This window comes from Helianthus annuus, chromosome 12 (assembly GCF_002127325.2).
Source record: "Helianthus annuus cultivar XRQ/B chromosome 12, HanXRQr2.0-SUNRISE, whole genome shotgun sequence".
Lineage (NCBI taxonomy): Eukaryota > Viridiplantae > Streptophyta > Magnoliopsida > Asterales > Asteraceae > Helianthus > Helianthus annuus.
In genome coordinates this window covers 33575754-33593608 of record NC_035444.2, presented here as the reverse complement: position 1 = coordinate 33593608, position 17855 = coordinate 33575754, and the positions used below count along the sequence as shown (strand labels likewise).

The 17855-nt window shown below is 35.3% G+C and overlaps 1 protein-coding gene and 1 long non-coding RNA gene across 2 annotated transcripts; one reads left to right on the top strand and one right to left on the bottom strand.

The window, feature by feature from the left end:
• Positions 1-5056: 5056 nt before the first annotated feature.
• Positions 5057-7343, bottom strand: LOC110896579. The gene is made up of 6 exons (XR_002568006.2): positions 7131-7343; positions 6895-7037; positions 6347-6428; positions 6062-6148; positions 5666-5949; positions 5057-5500 (listed from the first exon to the last, which is right to left on the bottom strand). It is a non-coding gene; the product is annotated as an uncharacterized LOC110896579 (long non-coding RNA).
• A 7610-nt stretch (positions 7344-14953) lies between these two features.
• Positions 14954-17716, top strand: LOC110894608. Its single transcript, XM_035980899.1, has 3 exons — positions 14954-17150; positions 17354-17425; positions 17509-17716. Exon 1 carries the CDS (start codon positions 15337-15339, stop codon positions 16849-16851), a length of 1515 nt encoding a protein of 504 aa, XP_035836792.1. The 5' UTR covers positions 14954-15336; the 3' UTR covers positions 16852-17150; positions 17354-17425; positions 17509-17716.
• Positions 17717-17855: the final 139 nt, after the last annotated feature.

Sequence of the window (17855 nt, the reverse complement as noted above, 5' to 3'; positions counted from 1 at the left end):
ACTAATATCCAATCCCGTAAATCAAGCAAACTTATTAGGAAAGTCTAACTTTTCAAATTCAAATTCAATTTACAGATTCGAAATTTAAAATCAAACACATTAATGGCAAACTTTCAAATTTAAATTTAAAATAATAATTGACTTCGAAATTGAAAATTTAAAATCAAACACAATAATGGTTTACTTCAAAATTTAAATTTAAAATAATGATTGACTTCAAAATTTAAAATTTAAAATCTAAAAATCAAATCACTAATATCCAATCCCGTAAATCAAGCAAACTTAATATGAAAGTCTAACTTTGCAAAGCAAAACCAACCGACATAGAAACAAACTCATAAGAGAGGGAAAAAATTAAAACAAACAAAAGGAGGGGTTTCAAAAAACGTAAATGAATTTATTTATAGAAACACTACAAATTTTCCGGAAATTAATACAATACCAAATTTATTAGTAACTAAAAAATACAGCCAAAATTAAATGAGCATAAAGGATGAAACCAAACATTATACCGGATAAAAAATAGGAAAAAAAAACAATAAAACTAAAATTTTTGATTAACATGTCCGACGAAGTTTAATAGTCCGGCAATGGCATAAAATTTAGGGTTAACCATGAAAAAATAAAAAAACAAAACAAAAGAATCATTAATACATATTAATACAATACAAAATTTATTAGTAAAAAAACAAAGATTTTCAAATTTCAAAAAATATCATAGTTTGATTTGCCAAAAAAAAAAACAAAATAACTTAAAAATTATAGAGATTAGCATAAATGGTGAAAACTATCATTATACCGGATCAAAAAACACCAAAAAACGATAACATTAAGCTTACCTCTTGTGTTCGAAGAAGATTCAGACTCCTGCAATTGCATAAAAATTAGGGTTTATCATGAAAAAACAAAAAATAAAATAAAAAAAATCAGTAAGAGCATCACTCTTTCAAAGACATCAAGAATAGATCCATTAATAAGATTAGATTCAAAAATTTTAAATCATCATCAGCAACACAAAAATACAGAAAAAATGATTAAAAAGGTGCGATTAAGCATTTAAAATAAATAACAATCTAATCTAGTTTACATACCTGCAGAATAAGTGGGATGATCTACAAAAAAGAAGAAGAACAAATTCTGAGAAACTAGAAAATTAATGTGATTGTCGAAAATTATGGAAACTAACACAAAATTTGGAAGCAATTAAAACTTTAATATAAGTTATCTTGATAAATTTAGAAATACGTTACAATTTAGACAACTTTGATAAGTATCCATAATTGATATAAATTTCAAAAATTCAAATTTTGAAATAATCAGTCAAAGCAATTTACCTAAATAGTTAAATATTATTCAAACTTAAATTCAAAACCAATGAGGTTAATATATTCATAATATAATCAATATCTAAATGATTGAAAAAAAAATCAATCACAAAAAATACAGAAAAATGATTAAAAAAAGTGCGATTAAGCATTTAAAATACATAACAATCTAATCTAGTTTACATACCTGCAGAATAAGTGGAATGATCTACAAAAAAAGAAGATAAACAAATTCTGAGAAACTTGAAAATTAATGTGAATGTCGAAAATTATGGAAACTAACACAAAATTTGGAAGCAATTAAAACTTTAATATAAGTTATCTTGATAAATTTAGAAATACGTTACAATTTAGACAACTTTGATATGTATCCATAATTGATATAAATTTCAAAAATTCAAATGTTGAAATAATCAGTCAAAACAATTTACCTAAATAATTAAATATTATTCAAACTTAAATTCAAAACCAATAAGGTTAATATATTCATAATATAATCAATATCTAAATGATTGTGAAAAAAAAATCAATCACAAAAAATACAGAAAAATGATTAAAAAAAGTACGATTAAGTATTTAAAATACATAACAATCTAATCTAGTTTACATACCTGCAGAATAAGTGGAATGATCTACAAAAAAAGAAGAAGAACAAATTCTGAGAAACTTGAAAATTAATGTGATTGTCGAAAATTATGGAAACTAACACAAAATTTGGAAGCAATTAAAACTTTAATATAAGTTATATTGATAAATTTGGAAATATGTTATAATTTAGACAACTTTGATAAGTATCCATAATTGATATAAATTTCAAAAATTCAAATTTTGAAATAATCAGTCAAAACAATTTACCTAAAGAACGATAAAGAAGACTCAAAATAACACCAAATCTATGGAAAACGAACCTACTTGCAATCGATTGGAAGAATGATCAGCTCTCTAAAGGACTTGTTGTCAACAAAGACATCACAATTTTAAGGATTTAAATAGAGAATGATGGATGAAACATTGCTTAAGCTTAAACAATAATCTATACTATAACCTTTCTGGTATGCCAAATCATCACTCCCAATTATTGAACTATAATAGTGTCAGCAAACAACGTCACCTCTGACAATTGGTCAAAATCTACTTCAATACGTGAATTTAATCGGAAAACCTAAATACGAACATATGATAGAGAACATCAAACAGTAAGCGACATTATCAAACATGAATCGATATTTGAAGAATTGTTACCTATTTGTTGAATCGTTTGGAGAAGACAGTGATGGATCTCATCTTTCAAAAAGCACCAAATCTTGAAAAATATCACAGAAGCACTCAAGAAATGAATATAAGTATTGATGAATGCATAAGTTAGAAATCACTGAAACCCTAAGAAGAGGCGGCTAGGTCTTCCAGACACCAACAACGCCGCAAAAAGAAAATTGAAAACACGGATACATACCTTATACGCAACATAATAAGGACTGGTTGCTTCCACTCGCGATTGAAGATGAAGAAATCTAGGGTTCAGGAGATTGCAAATAACATATTAAAGATCGATAGATGATATCTAGGGTTTAAGGAAGAAATAGATAGTGTTTAACAATGACAAAGAAAAATCAAAGAGGGAAAAGAAAAATAACATACCTATGTTTTTCGAAGATCAATCGATGAAGAAGGAAGAACCGGATGCAGGAGATGGGTATTAGGGTTTTGGAGTGAAGTGAAGCGTATTAAAGAAGCTAAGGAGGATGGTTTTGGCGGAAAAAGCAAAAAAAATGGTCTAAGCAAATGCCACGTGGCAAGTAATGGCTTAAGCTAATGCCATGTGGCTTAAGCTTGTTTTGTTTTATTAGAAGTAGTAGATGCTTTTTGACTTTTCGTTACTATGTTTATCCCTTTGTAGCTAAGTTGTCATTAAACAAAAAATGTACCAAGTTACGTGGGTAAAAAGTGGCAAAGTGCTAAATAAATGTTATTGCTAACTTTGAACCACAAAATCGACATAGTTTGTACTTTGGTGGACTGGTCTAATGCGAGGAGTTGTGTCTATTGCGCTTGCGTATAAAAGGTAAACTTGGTAGAAAAATGAATCAATGGTAGGCTGGGAACCAAATGGGGACTCACCCATTTCAAGATACTAAGCTTAACCCACAGGCACAAATTTGATATTTTCTGTATCACCCTTCACTACATGCGACCCATGAGTTGATTCGGGTTGGGTCCATTGTAAGTCAATTAAAAACTTGGCGATTCGTGCTTGGTTTATATATTGACCAAAAACTAGTTAATTTGAGTTGCAACTTAGCTGCTGCAGTTAAACAGAAGTAGAATAATCTCAGATCATGATAAAACCCATCGGCTTCTAAATTAAGATATCATCATACATAAAGAAGATGCGGTATGTGTCAGCTACAAGTAAGTTTAAAATGTCGATGGTTTATAGAACCCAACACTAAGGGGGTGTTTGTTTTTGTCGAAAAGCACTTCCTCGGGCAGACATGGCCTTACCTCTTCAAAACTCTTCAAACACACATTCTTCAAACCCTAGCTTCCTTCTCCAGCGAACCTCCACCTTCTCCAATCGCATCTCCATATCCGTCGCCGCCACGTCGAGCTCCACCTCCTCCGCCGGCCCCACGTCGACCTCCACCTCCGGCGTTCAACCTCCACCGTCGTTCAAAGCCATCTCAGCCGACACAGGTGAACATTTCTTTGTTATAATTTTCGATTCAGATACGTTAATCGGCTGTGAAACTATGTTTGTATGATATGAACATTTCTTTCTTTGTTATAATTTTCGATTCAGCTCTGTTGAACATTCAGATCTGTTGAACATGAAACTATGTTGTTAAAACTTGAAATATTATTCTCTACTTTCTTTCTTTGTTATACTTTTTCGATTCAGAAGGTGTCTCAATAGTCTGTAATGCTACTTGAAGCAGTTGCAAGTCAAAAACATGCTTCTGCTCCATTTCAATCAGTTTCTTTTTTGCTGCTATAAGTTGTTTTTGAAACTTTTTCCTCTCTATTATCAAATTTTAAAATTGTAAAACACATTTGAAAACCAAAAGAAAGAAAAGTGCAGATCATAAGTTTGACTCACAAGTTGTCGACATTCTTTCTTTGACCTCTCATCAGAGCGTACATTCAACTCAAGGAGCCCTTTAGGAGGTGTAATTATCATTTCTCTGTTATTTAAATCGACTAGTGTTTGTTTGAAACTTGTATGTGGTTAAACTTGATGTAAATTCATATGTCGACTAGTGTTTGTTTATATTTTAGTTAAATAAAATCAGTTTATTTATATTTTAGTTTATGTCAGCAGCTTGCAGAAGTTAAAAAACAGTCTTCTTCTTGTAGACTGCAGAGGTTTGGTCCACCTCTTCAGCTGCAGATGTCTGCGGATGTGGTTCGCAGACTGCAGACGTTTTACCTCTGAAAAAACAAACAACACCTAAAACTATGGAGGAGTAAAACTTGACCACAACAGCTTTTTCTTCGTCTACATGACTACATTAGAGTTGTTCACAAACAACTATTTGTTCACAAACAACTATCATCTTATCCCGTCTCCTTCGTCTACACTAAGTAATATGTGAAAACATATTTTTGAAACTTTCTACATTAAGTAATATGTCAAAACATATTTTTGAAACTTGAGTAGCTCATTGTTATGTAACAACTCATTAGACGCATATAACCAGTTCCATTTTTTTTATTAATACTTTAATTAAAGATTCGCCGCCGCAAGCTTTCTACTTGATGAAATTAAAATTACAGTATTTCTTCTAACAATTTGAGTCTTGTGTAAAGATAATATACCAAAAAGCAAAAATCATCCGACAACAGGAAGGGGGTGTCCCTTTCGACCACCCTAGGGGATGGTAATCTCCGAGGAGCACACCAGCCCCTTCTCATGACCCACTTGCTCCAGAGTCCACTTGAGGTAAGGTTCGGTAGGCTGGCCAAACGCACCAAGCCGTCGGGGGTCCGTCCGGGGTGAGGACCTTCTTGGCCTCAACCAGGAACGGTCCTAGCCTCGCATAATCACACCCGGGGTTGAAGTAAACCACCTGGCGGAAGAGCATGTTGGTCTTGTCTTCCCTTAGCCGCATTGGCCTCTTGAAGCAAGTTGACGCTGATGTATCCAGCAGCTCCGACGGTGTTCGCATTTGGAGATCCTGTTGTTGGATAAACAAAAGAGAATGATTACAATTAAGATTAACCAAACCAAACAAAGATAAACCTTATAAGATCGTGCGCCAATTAAGATTACAATAATTCATTTCTTAATATAAAAGGCTTCAAAAAAAATTAAGGATTTAGATTTCTATCTGTTCACCAACCTCCAAATTTGGGACAATACACAATCCTTGTGGTTGTTTCACATCAGTCTTAATGTGAAGTAGCAGGGTGAAGACGCAGCAGTAGCACATGATCTTTTCGGTAGTAGGCGGACATTGAATGATCAAAGGGGGAAACAGTGGCGCACATGCTAACCCCAGAAAGATGGTTTGGAGCCGAGTAGGTCTTTTGAGATCTAAATGTTGTTACAACTCTTAATATTATAAGACCTGTGAATCAAATTCTTGATATGTTTATGCCTTGTAGCATCAGTCCCATTGCTTGACTATAAGATCACAAAAAAAAAGTGAAAATGAAATTTCAATGAGTCTGTAACAATAATCTTTATACTTAATCATAAAATAAGACAAAAAAAAAGCCAAAAATCATTTCCTCACCTCATGCATACGCTCTAAGAGTTCCGCTTTCGTAAAGAGTTTTGGTGGCCTTGTAGGCCCTAATGTAAGAGTAAATACTGGACGGATCTGCATGATTGTCAAGCACAGTTATACATTAGTGGCTTTCATCCAAATATTAATAAAGTGAGTTTAACACCCAAAAGAGATGATTAATCAAAATTCTTGGGCTGTGTGATCCAATTGTTTTTACTAAGAATATAGATTAAAAATTTACATCCCTGGAATAACATATTTATAACTAACTTTGTATAATTCAACACAAACCTCTTTATTAAGCTCGTACTTTAAGGTTTGAAATGCGCCATGTGATTCGTATATATAGACGTCCAAAATCATAAGTAGTAGCCTGTACAATAGGTATATTTTATTAAAATCAAAAGTATGTTCATCACCTAGATTTTAGACAAAATTCACATTATGAAATATCAAGTGAAATCAAGCATAAAAATCCAAAGATAAAGTGAACTCACATCTACCATTTCTCACCCAATGTGGAAAATATTTCACCAGCAATAGCAATGAAGGGCAAATGGTCTTTTAACGTTTTATTATAACAAATTAAAAAAATGTGACTTTTTTACCCAAAATTCAAAGAGAGAAAAAAGACATAATTTCCTCTAAAATATAAATAAACCACCTTGACACATATGTGATAATATATGCAGAATACCCTTATAAATTATTATATATAAAATGTTGTAAATCAACAGCAGTAACAAATTGTCTCACATAGCCATATGTGTGTATATATAATCATAAAAAACCAAAAGCATAAAGAAAAGGCAGAGATTGTAAAAAAGATGCTGGTATACCTGTGGTCGAGAAGGCGGCCGGGTATTTTCAAACCTAAAGCTCAGAAAAACGTCGTAAAGTTGAAATTGTGAGGAAAGGGATGGGATGAGGTGAAAGCTCGGAGGAACAAACCTACTACCATTTGTTCAGAAAAATGGCGGATCTTTAGAGCAAAATAAGGAAAAAATTGTTGCGTGTTAGAGAGTAAAATTTAGTTGGGAATGAATTGGGATGGTGTACCTACAAGAAATCTGACCTTTAGTGGAGTGGAGTGGAGATCTTCAACAAATCCAAAGACAACATTAACAGAGGAAATGTATGATAAAAAATTATCAACACAACATAATAATATGAAAATAGAGTTAGGGCTTGTTCGACGGAGTTAAATTCCGAGCAGGTTGTTAGGGCTGGCTTGTTATTTTAGCCATGGATAAGATTAGGAGGAGGTGAAAGGTGGAAAGAACTTAAGGGTAAAGTAGAGGTGAAGAAGCTTTCAGAAAAGGGTAAAGTGGAAGTACGATGTGCAGGAGGGAACTATTGCTTAGCCATTGGATCTAGCGCATATCGACGGCCAGATTTAATCATACGGATCTAGGGGACAACTTTTGCTTCAATAACAAACACATGAGGAGTTTATTTCTTTTTTAATTTTTTTTATTTTTATAAATTAATGCATTAAAAATAAATAAAACATACATTAAACAAAATAAAATTACAATTACTTAAAAAACACATTACATAAAATTAAAACTAGAATATTAAACCATAATAAAACTGAAATTTAGGTTGGGGTTGTGTGTTAAAAAAGTCGGTTATGAAGCTTGGCGGTAAAAATATTGAGGTTGAGAATTTGTTAAATATTTGTATGGGGTTTGAACCGGTGCACTCGAACCGCTAGAACCGTCTCGTCGCGTTTGCGACACGTGTCCTCTTGAGTTGGAACCCGGTCCTCGGCTAGCGGAACCTTTTTTTTGGGTTCACCTGTGTCTGTGTTTTGTTTATCTATGGTGTGGTGTGTAGAAATTTTAGTGAGAGTGATGTGTGAGATGAGTGAAATGTATAGGTTTTAATAAAGAAAACATTTTTTTTAAATTTCCAATGGTCACCCCAACAGTCCATTTTTCCTAACGTTTCAAATTTCAATTTGGTGAGTATTCACTGTTCTGCTCCTTCATCGCTCACCGATAATGGGCTGGCGGCCCCTTGCCGTTCGGTAAACATGGGTCACCGAAGGTGCCCCTTCCACCCTAAGACCATACGATGTGTGCGTGGAAAAGTGGCTTGGAAATCACAACCACGCCGGAACACCACCCCGTAGACGGCGTTGTGGCTGGCATGGGGAAGGGGCAGGAGGAATTCCACCGGTGTGGAGGCAATTGTGTGGGTGAGGTGGAGACTCTTGATTGGTGGATCTAGTTTAGGTTTGTTTTGATTGGTTGATATTTATTTTTTTAATTTTTTTCCTCTTCAACGCCATGTCCCACCCCGTGTTTTTTTCACCACGCCATAATGCTGACTTGGTTGCAATATGGCGTTTCACGCCCATTTTTCATGCCCTCCCACACCGTGTGGTTTAAAGTAAAAAAAAAATACCAAAGCCTTATCTCACCCCCGTAAGATACTACTAGGCAATAATAATAATGTATTTAATCAACGTATTTACAACTTAAGATGTCAGGGTAATACGTTTAAACACTACATTTAGTGGTTGTTTATTTTAGCTTTTAATTGGTTCTTAATGGTGGTTCAGACTGTTTGTTTCGCGAGCAGATGTCTGAATGATTCAGACATTTGCCTTCGAATAGTTAAGTATTATACTGAATCAGAATGATTAAGATCTTTTATCTGAATTGGTCAGACATTTGTCTCTGAATGGCTAAGCAATATACTGGCTCTTAATAGTTCAGACATCTAGACAATGGTTCAGAACTCTTAAGCCGGAGGGTACGGAGGGCGCCACCCCTGCCACCTCACCTCCGATAGCGCCGGAGGGGCGCCACCGCCCATACCCAGCAATGTAACAGAGGGCACCATGGTTCATTCGCCACCGTGATAACGAGGAAGAAGGTGTGTGCAGGTAGGGCCCACAACATTTCATCCAATAAAATCTTTTTTTTTACTATTTTGTTTAATAAGGGGGCTTTATACAATACCATGCAAGCTAAAGAGACTTTATTCTATGACGTGGTGTCGACGTGGATCTGATGTGGCGTGGGGGCTTTATCCCACACCCCCAGCCTAATTGTTTTAGCATTTACACATTGAGAAGTTGTCAAACAACCCCTTACATACACTTTGAAAGTAGTTTGATGTGGATGCTAGTGAATCATCTAGCAATATGGTCTTGGTCCGGCCAGACCGAGTTTAATAACATTGCATCAAAGTTTTCTAAATTCGAAAATGAATGTTAAAACTCTTTTCTTGTCAAACTGTAACAGAACCGCATTACTCCTAACTCGTCAAAACTTGCCTATCTATTGGGTGATTTTCTGAGTTAAAACGATTTTTTTACATTGCCCACTTTCATCCACCAAATATGCACGTAGCATATTGTTTATATTAAAACTAGTTTTTTTACGTGGTATGCAAAGCAATTAAAATGTGATTTTTGGTTGAGAAATAAGATATGGAAATTAACCAGAAAAGAAGTGGATTATTGTCGAATGCGGAAATGAACGGAAATTGGCTCTCTCGTTTGATGGTTCCATTCGATTAATAAGTTTTACTTTATTTTTTCATACTTTTTGACCTTTTGTTAATGTGTTTATCCCTTTGTAGCTAAGTTGTCATTAAACAAAAAATGTACCAAGTTACGTGGTTAAAAAGTGGCAAAGTGCTAAATAAATGTTATTGCTAACTTTGAACCACAAAATCGACATAGTTTATACTTTAGTGGACCGGTCTAATACGAGGACTTGTGTCTATTGCGCTTGCGTGTAAAAGGTAAACTTGGTAGAAAAATGAATCTGTGGTGGGCTGGGAACCAAATGGGGACTATCATGATATGCCAACATGTTCAATCCATCACTCACCCATTTCAAGATACTAAGCTTAACCCAGAGGCACAAATTTGATATTTTCTGTATCACCCTTCACTACTTGCAACCCATGAGTTGATTCGGGTTGGGTCCATCGTATGTCAATTAAAAATTTGACGATTCGTGCTTGGTTTATAGATTGACCAAAAACTAGTTAATTTGAGTAGCAACTTAGCTGCTATAGTTAAACAGAAGTAGAATAATCTCAGATCATGATAAAACCCATCGGCTTATAAATTAGCATATCATCATACATAAAGAAGACGTGGTATGTGTCAACTAGAGGTAAGTTTAAGATGTCGGTGGTTTAAAGAACCCAACACTAAAACTATGGAGGAGTAGAACTTGACCACAACAGCTTTTTCTTCGTCTACATTAGAGTTGTTCACAAACAACTATTTGTTCACAAACAAGTATCATCTTATCCAATCTCCGTCGTCTACATTAAGTAATATGTCAAAACATATTTTTGAAACTTGAGTAAAAACATATTTTTGAAACTAGAGTAGTGATATTGATTGTCAGTGAAACTCCTCTTCCTCCAACAGTCATGGAACACATTTAATATGAACTGATTTGAATGATATGATTAGCTCATTGTTATGCTAGAACTCATCAAACACATATAATTGAGTAAATTACAAAACTCGTCCTTTATGTATTCTAGTTATTACAAACTATGTCCTTTATCTTTAATAACTTCAAAAACCGTACTCCATGTTTGCAAACCCTTACACATTATGTCCTTTAGCCCTAACTCTGTTATTTTTCATGGTTAAATCAGGCCAAGGGTATCCCACATGAGGGTATTTTGGTAATTTTATTAAAAATATTCCTAATAAAGAAAATAAAAAAATAAATTTAAATAATTAAACATATAAAAAAATTAATCCTCTCCATTAATTGATTTTCTTTCTCTCTCTCTCTCTCTCTTAACTCTCTTTTTCTCTCCCTCTCTCTAACTTCCTGATCCCACCACCAATCTAACACCACCACTACCACCACTCTAGAACCGCCACCATCAACAACCCCCAAACTGCCTGGATTTCCTGTTACACCAACCGATAACGATGGAACACCGAATCCCCATCAAACGACGACGCATTAGACCCATCAACCGACCCACTACGCCTATGACAGTAGCTACCACCGCCGTCAGCGGCGGCGCTAAACCCTAACCCATTAAAAAAATCACCATCAACAGACAAACTCCGTACATGATGATTAACGGCGTCAGCCTTCGTAGCCGTGGATCTAATGGCGTTAACATCCGAAGACTCTGCATCTGAATCGGCGGTTGTAGTGGGAATAGAGGGTAAGTCTATGGTGGCGAAATTGAAGTCTGCAACGACGTCATCTAGTGTAGGTGGAGGTAGAAGGTGGTGGAGGTAGCCATACGGTTTCTGACTATCTTCTTTCTTCGTCGAGCCTGTGTCACCCAACCACCACCACCACCACCTGAGAAGATGAAATAGAAGGTGGTGGAGGTAGCCATATGGAAGATCAGAAACCGATTGAGAAGATGAAATAGAAGGTTTTAGGGTTTGGAGATGAAGGTGGAGTGAATGCAGATTGGGGATGCGGAACAGTTCGCCGGAAACGCGTTTGAAGACCTGAGAAAGTTGTTTCAGAACTGTTGTAAACCGTCGACCGTACCGTACATCAGATAAGTTTGTTTGGGGTTAGTAGCTTAAATGTAGATTACGGTTTGAATTTGGATTGTGGTTTGATAAGGAGCAGTGTTGGCATCTTGATTTTCTGTCCGTTGGTGGGGGGTTTTGCAGAAGTGGAGGTGCGGTGGTGGAGGTTCGGTGGTGATGATGGAAGTACGGTGGTTGACGGTGGTGGAGGTGCGGTGGTGATAGTGCAGGTGTGGTGTGGTGGCAGGTGGGTGGTGGTGTTGGTGGTTGCAGGTGTGGTGTGATGGCAAGTGGGTGTTGGTGGATGGTGTTGGTGTTTTTATATATGTTTAGTTATTTAAATTTCTTTTTTTATTTTCTTTATTAGGAATATTTTTAATAAATTAATAAAATTACCAAAATACACTCATGTGGGATACCGTTGGTCTGATTTAACCATGAAAAATAACAGAGTTAGGGCTAAAGGACATAATGTGTAAGGGTTTGCAAACATCGAATACGGTTTTTGAAGTTATTAAAGATAAAGGACACAGTTTGTAATAACTAGCATACATAAAGGACGAGTTTTGTAATTTACTCCATATAATTAGTTCCATTTTTTATTAATACTTTAATTAAAGATTCGCCACTGCAAGTTTTATACTTGATGAAATTAAAATTACAGTATTTCTTCTAACAATTTGAGTCTTGTCTAAAGATAATATATCAAAAAGCAAAAGCAAAAGCAAAAATCATCCAACAAGAAGGGGGTGTCCCTATCGACCACCCTAGGGGATGGTGATCTCCGAGGAGCACACCAACCCCTTCTCATGACCCAATTGCTCTAGAGTCCACTTGAGGTAAGGTTCGGTAGGCCGGCCAAACAGACGCACCAATCCGTCGGGGGTCCGTCCGAGGTGAGGACCTTCTTGGCCTCAACCAGGAACGGTCCTAGCCTCGCATAATCACACCCGGGGTTGAAGTAAACCACTTGGTTGAAGAGCATGTTGGTCATGTCTCCCCTCAGCATTGGCCTCTTGAAGCAAGTTGACGCTGATGTATCCGGCAGCTCCGACGGTGTTCGCATTTGGAGATCCCGTTGTTGGATGAACAAAAGAGAATGATTACAATTAAGATTAACCAAACCAAACAAAGATAAACCCTATACGATCGTGCGCCAATTAAGATTCCAATAATTCATTTCTTAATATAAAAGGCAAAAAAAATTAAGGATTTAGATTTCTATCTGTTCACCAACCTCCAAATTTGGGACAATACACAATCCTTGTGGTTGTTTCACGTCAGTCTTAATGTGAAGTAGCAGGATGATTGGATGAAGACGTAGCAGTAGCACATGATCTTTTTGGTAGTAGGCGGACATTAAACGATCAGATGGGGAAACAGTGGCGCACATGCTAACCCAGAAAGATGGATTGGAGCCGAGTAGGTCTTTTGAGATCTAAATGTTGTTGCAGGTCTTAAAATTATAAGACCTGTGAATCAGATTCTTGATATGTTTATGCCTTGTAGCATCAGCCCCATTGCTTGACTATAAGATCACAAAAAAAAAAATGAAAATGAAATATCAATGAGTCTGTAACAATAATCATAAAATAAGACAAAAAAGCCAAAAATTATTTCCTCACCTCATGCATAAGCTCTAAGAGTTCCGCTTCCGTAAAGAGTTTTGGTGGCCTTGTAGGCCCTAATGTAAGAGTAAATACTGGACGGATCTGCATGATTGTTAAGCATAGTTATACATTGGGTAATAACATATTAATTGTGATACGATTAAAAGAAGAATACCCACTTGTAAATTGATGTTTTCGGAAAACAAATTAGTCCCTACATGAGGATAACTAATAAGCTCGGCCAGATAAAGAGCTTTTGCAATCTACAAATAGAAACAGTATAAACACAAGAAAATGGATTAATTTTGGGGGTGTTTGGGATTCCTTCTCAAAAACAACTTAGGGTGTGTTTGGCCTAGCTTTTTTTTAACAAAGCTTATAGCTTTTTTAACTTTTTTTACAAAATAAGCTTAATTTGGTGTTTGGTTTAGCTTTTTAAGCTTATGCTTATTAGCTTATATAAGCTACTTTGAAGAAGCTTATTTAAAGATGATTTTTTAGCTTATTTGAACAATCTTCTTTGTGTAAGGGCAAATGATATAAAATAAGCTATAAGCTAATCCAAACGCTTAAAAAGAGCTTATCAAATGATAGATAATAAGCTATAAACTACTTTATAATATAAGTTAAGTATAAGCCAAAAAATAAAAGCTAGGCCAAACACCCCCTTATTAACTTATATAAGTCATAAGTTATAAGTTACAAATACTAACTTCTTAATACACAAAAATAAATTAAATAAGCTAACCCAAACGCTATAAAAACAACTTATTAACTCTTATAAGTCAATAAGTTATAAGTTGCTCCAAAATAAGCTAACCCAAACACCCTCGTTAAGTTTCTAACAATAAAAAGCAAAGTGCATGTTTGGCTTAGCTTATCTTCTCATCCGGTTCAGCCTCCTCCGGTTCAGTACCCGAAGTCTACTTCACCCAAATCCGGGTTTATATGGGATGCTGTTGCCAAAGTACAGAAGGGTATCTTTTATATTTTGTTTTAAGTTTTATGATGTTTGTTTGGAAATTGTTTCACCAGATTTGAACAGTTGATCTGTTTGATTGTAGAGTTTCTTTCTTGATCAGTTTTCCTTAGAATTATTTTGTATGTATAAATTTTGTTTCAAATATTTGATCGCTTAGTTTCGCAATGGGACGGCTTTTGGTAATCCCAGTAGTAAGTTGTTTTACCCGATTGTAAAAATGTGTCCCACACCGGGCCCAATACTTCTTGGGTATGTGTCGGGTAATTACTTGTTGGGTATCGGGTATACTATGCCGGTGGGCGTAGGATATATCCGTTAGTTTGTTATAAATATTTCCTAATACATTTCTTAATATTTTAATAATTTTTATATGGTCTTATTATCTATGGAAATTAGAAATATTAAGAAAAAAACTAATTTTTAGTGAATTAGTAGATTATTCTACTAAGTGCTTGCTTGTGGTTGGTTGTAACAAAGTTAGGTTTTGCACAAATTATCCTAGTACAATGTTCTATTTTTTGCATTTACATCTGCACATGTTATTGTAAAAAGACAAACTCAATACGATTACAGACTAATGACGACCAATGACAGGTAGGCAAGCAACAAGTTGCGCTGCTACCCCTTATATGCTGTGCATTTTTTTGCAAAAGTGAATCAATTGCAAAGATTGTGTTTTCGGTTTAGGGATTCTAATTTTTGGTATTATTATACATTTGGGTTAACTTATGGCTTATTTGTATAACAGCACATTCAAGTTTGGACGAGTATGTAGCACATTGGTTTGGGTTGAATCAATCAAAATATGTTACGGGTCAAAATAAGTAAAGGGGCCTATATGTAATTGTTGTATAGTCTAGGGGGTTATTGGTAGTTAGTGGCTATATAGTGTGTGCGTTGTAACAGACTTAACCATCGAATGAATTGAGTTTTTCCTCTTCTCTTGTGTTCTTCTTCTCTATCTTTCGATCATCTACTGTTATTACGAAACTGTTCGTAACAATGGTATCAGAGCAATCTTTCCTCACGACCGTGGGTTAAGATTCGGGTAACAACGGTGTTCTACTGCAGCAATCGAATTAGGGTTCAACAATCAGATTTGGGTGACTTCGAATTAGGGCAAGAAACGGTTCAACCATCGGTTCTGGTGATTCACAACAGTGTCCAGCAATCAAGAAATTATTGAAACAACATGGAATTGGCTTTGGACAAGATTATGTCAATACGGCAAGAAGGTACTGTCAGAGATTATTGCGATTCATTCCTCTTATTGTTCGATCAGGTTAGAAACTCTGAAGAAATGTCTGATTTCTATGCTATCTACCTGTTCATATGTGGTTTAGAACCAAGAATTAGGAATATCTTTGTCGAATGGCATCAATATAGTTGCACTAAGGTGAAAGATGTGATTTCATTGGCTTTAAAAATTGATTCTAATGGCTTGCAAGATTCTTTCTCTCCATTTGATCCAAATTCTTCTTTTTATAACAAAGATTTAGAGTTTGATATTAATATCACTCTTGAAGAATTGATGAAAGACAATGAGTTTTTCAAGAATGGAAAAATTCAAGAAGCCGACATTGTTCAAGAAATGATTGACGATGAAGTAATTGATGAGTCTACTGTTTTTGTTCATAAAAGCACTAAAGATAAGGAGATTTGTGATGAGTCTATTGTTTTTGTTCAAGAACTCGGTGATAATGAGTTTTTAGGAACTGATTTTTCTAAGAATTTACATGGTAGTGAGTCTTTCAAGCAAGATGTGGGTGTTGAATTTGAAAGGGTTAATGTTGACAACAGCACAACAGTCCCTGTGATACTTTATGATCAAGAAAACATAGGACTTAAGGCTCGATTTGATATGGTGCAGAAAAGTCTTGAAAATATTCTAGTTGACCCATTAGTTGTGTTAAATCGGGAAGGTGTGGTTGTGGAAAAAATTCAGGTAAGGAAAAAATGGTATGTGAAGTTACATTCTGGTGATATCCTTAGATACGGGTTTTCATCTCGCTTGTATAGATTTCAAGAAGAAACAGAAAATGCCCTTAAGGTGCTGGCTAAAATGTGGAAAAAACTTAGAAGTGAAAAGCATAAGTTTGAGTTGGCGAGGGTAAAAACGTTTGAATGGAAACCGGGTTGGCAATATGTATTAAAAATGAGTTTTTTGTTCCAAGAAAGTTGGTTCCTATCATTCAATTGGGTTTTCCACACATATACTGCATATCTAAGTCCTAATGGTAACTGTTTTATAACATTTGAGGGCTGCAGAACATGCATTTTCATAGTTCAGGTTCGTAGTCATGGTGCTCAGTTTGTTTGTGTTTCTAGTGGTGCTGATAGTTTGTTAAAACTCTGGAGTATTAAGACAGCAGAGGGTAGTTTGGTAAAACTATGGAGTATTAAGGCATATTGGAACTGGTCAAGTGGTAAAAAAAATGGTTGGTGTCTAAATTGGGAAGTCAACAGAGTGATCAGTTTGTTGTTGCAACTTTTGAGTGTGCTTGTGCTCCAACTGTGGATTAGGGAAGCTATTAAAATGATATTCTTTATGCAACAATGTCAAATGCTATTGAAGTTGGAGCAAAATATAGGTGAAGACATGACGGATTATTTGGACAACTCATACTGCATTACCTTCGGCGGATACTGTTGTGGTCTTCATTGTTGGAATAAAGCACATGCATTTGTTTTTGATACTTGTGATTAGTGGGTATCTTATTATTATTTTGACTTTTGAGGTCAAAAGTCTTATAAGGGGAGAGTATTGTTACGGGTCAAAATAAGTAAAGGGGCCTATATGTAATTGTTGTATAGTCTAGGGGGTTATTGGTAGTTAGTGGCTATATAGTGTGTGCGTTGTAACAGACTTAACCATCGAATGAATTGAGTTTTTCCTCTTCTCTTGTGTTCTTCTTCTCTATCTTTCGATCATCTACTGTTATTACGAAACTGTTCGTAACAAAATATCAGTGGGCGCTTGACGATTACTATGAAAGCAAGGGATCGGTAAGCTTTTGATGTTTTCTTGTTTACGTTTCCTGCATAAAAAGAAACCTGAAATTTGAAGAATCACTTGAGACGCATGTTGAAAACCGTCTTAAAACCGATTATATGTTTTATTGCACAAATTGAAGTAATCAATCCTTAAAAAGCTGATCTTTCTTATGTTATGTTCACTCTTGATATCTAATTCTTGCAAAAAACTGCAGGATAAAGTTGACGCACAGGTGACACATGCAGCCCCGAAAGCTCAAAGGGTGTAACATATGCTTAGTTGGCAGGTAGATGGTTCAAATATTGTGGCTTTTGCTTGTTAAATTAGGTTAATGTTTTTTAAATTTGAGGTTATATTTGTGTTTTGTAGGATGGGATTTGGTTGAGAAAGAACACCTTCATAATGTCTTTTTGAGCATGCTATGTCTATAAGATGACTTGGTTCTTGGGTGGATCTGATTGGATCAGTCTACATGATTATTGGAACTTGACCATGAATGTTTTGGTTCACGGTTGGACTGTTATTTAGTAACGAGTATGATTCATGTAGTTTGATCTGTTTATGGTCTTTTTAATCACTCACCGGTAACCATATAGTGTAATGTGTTTGTTGTTGAGTTTATGCTTACATTTCGTTCTAAAATGCGAACCTTGTGAACCAAACTTGTTTCATGATCTTGCTTAAGGTATAACCAATGATTTGAAAACTCGACTGTC

Coding starts and splice junctions, on each gene's coding strand:
- LOC110894608 (XM_035980899.1), top strand. CDS start 15,337: ATGGAATTGGCTTTGGACAAGATTATGTCAATACGGCAAGAAGGTACT.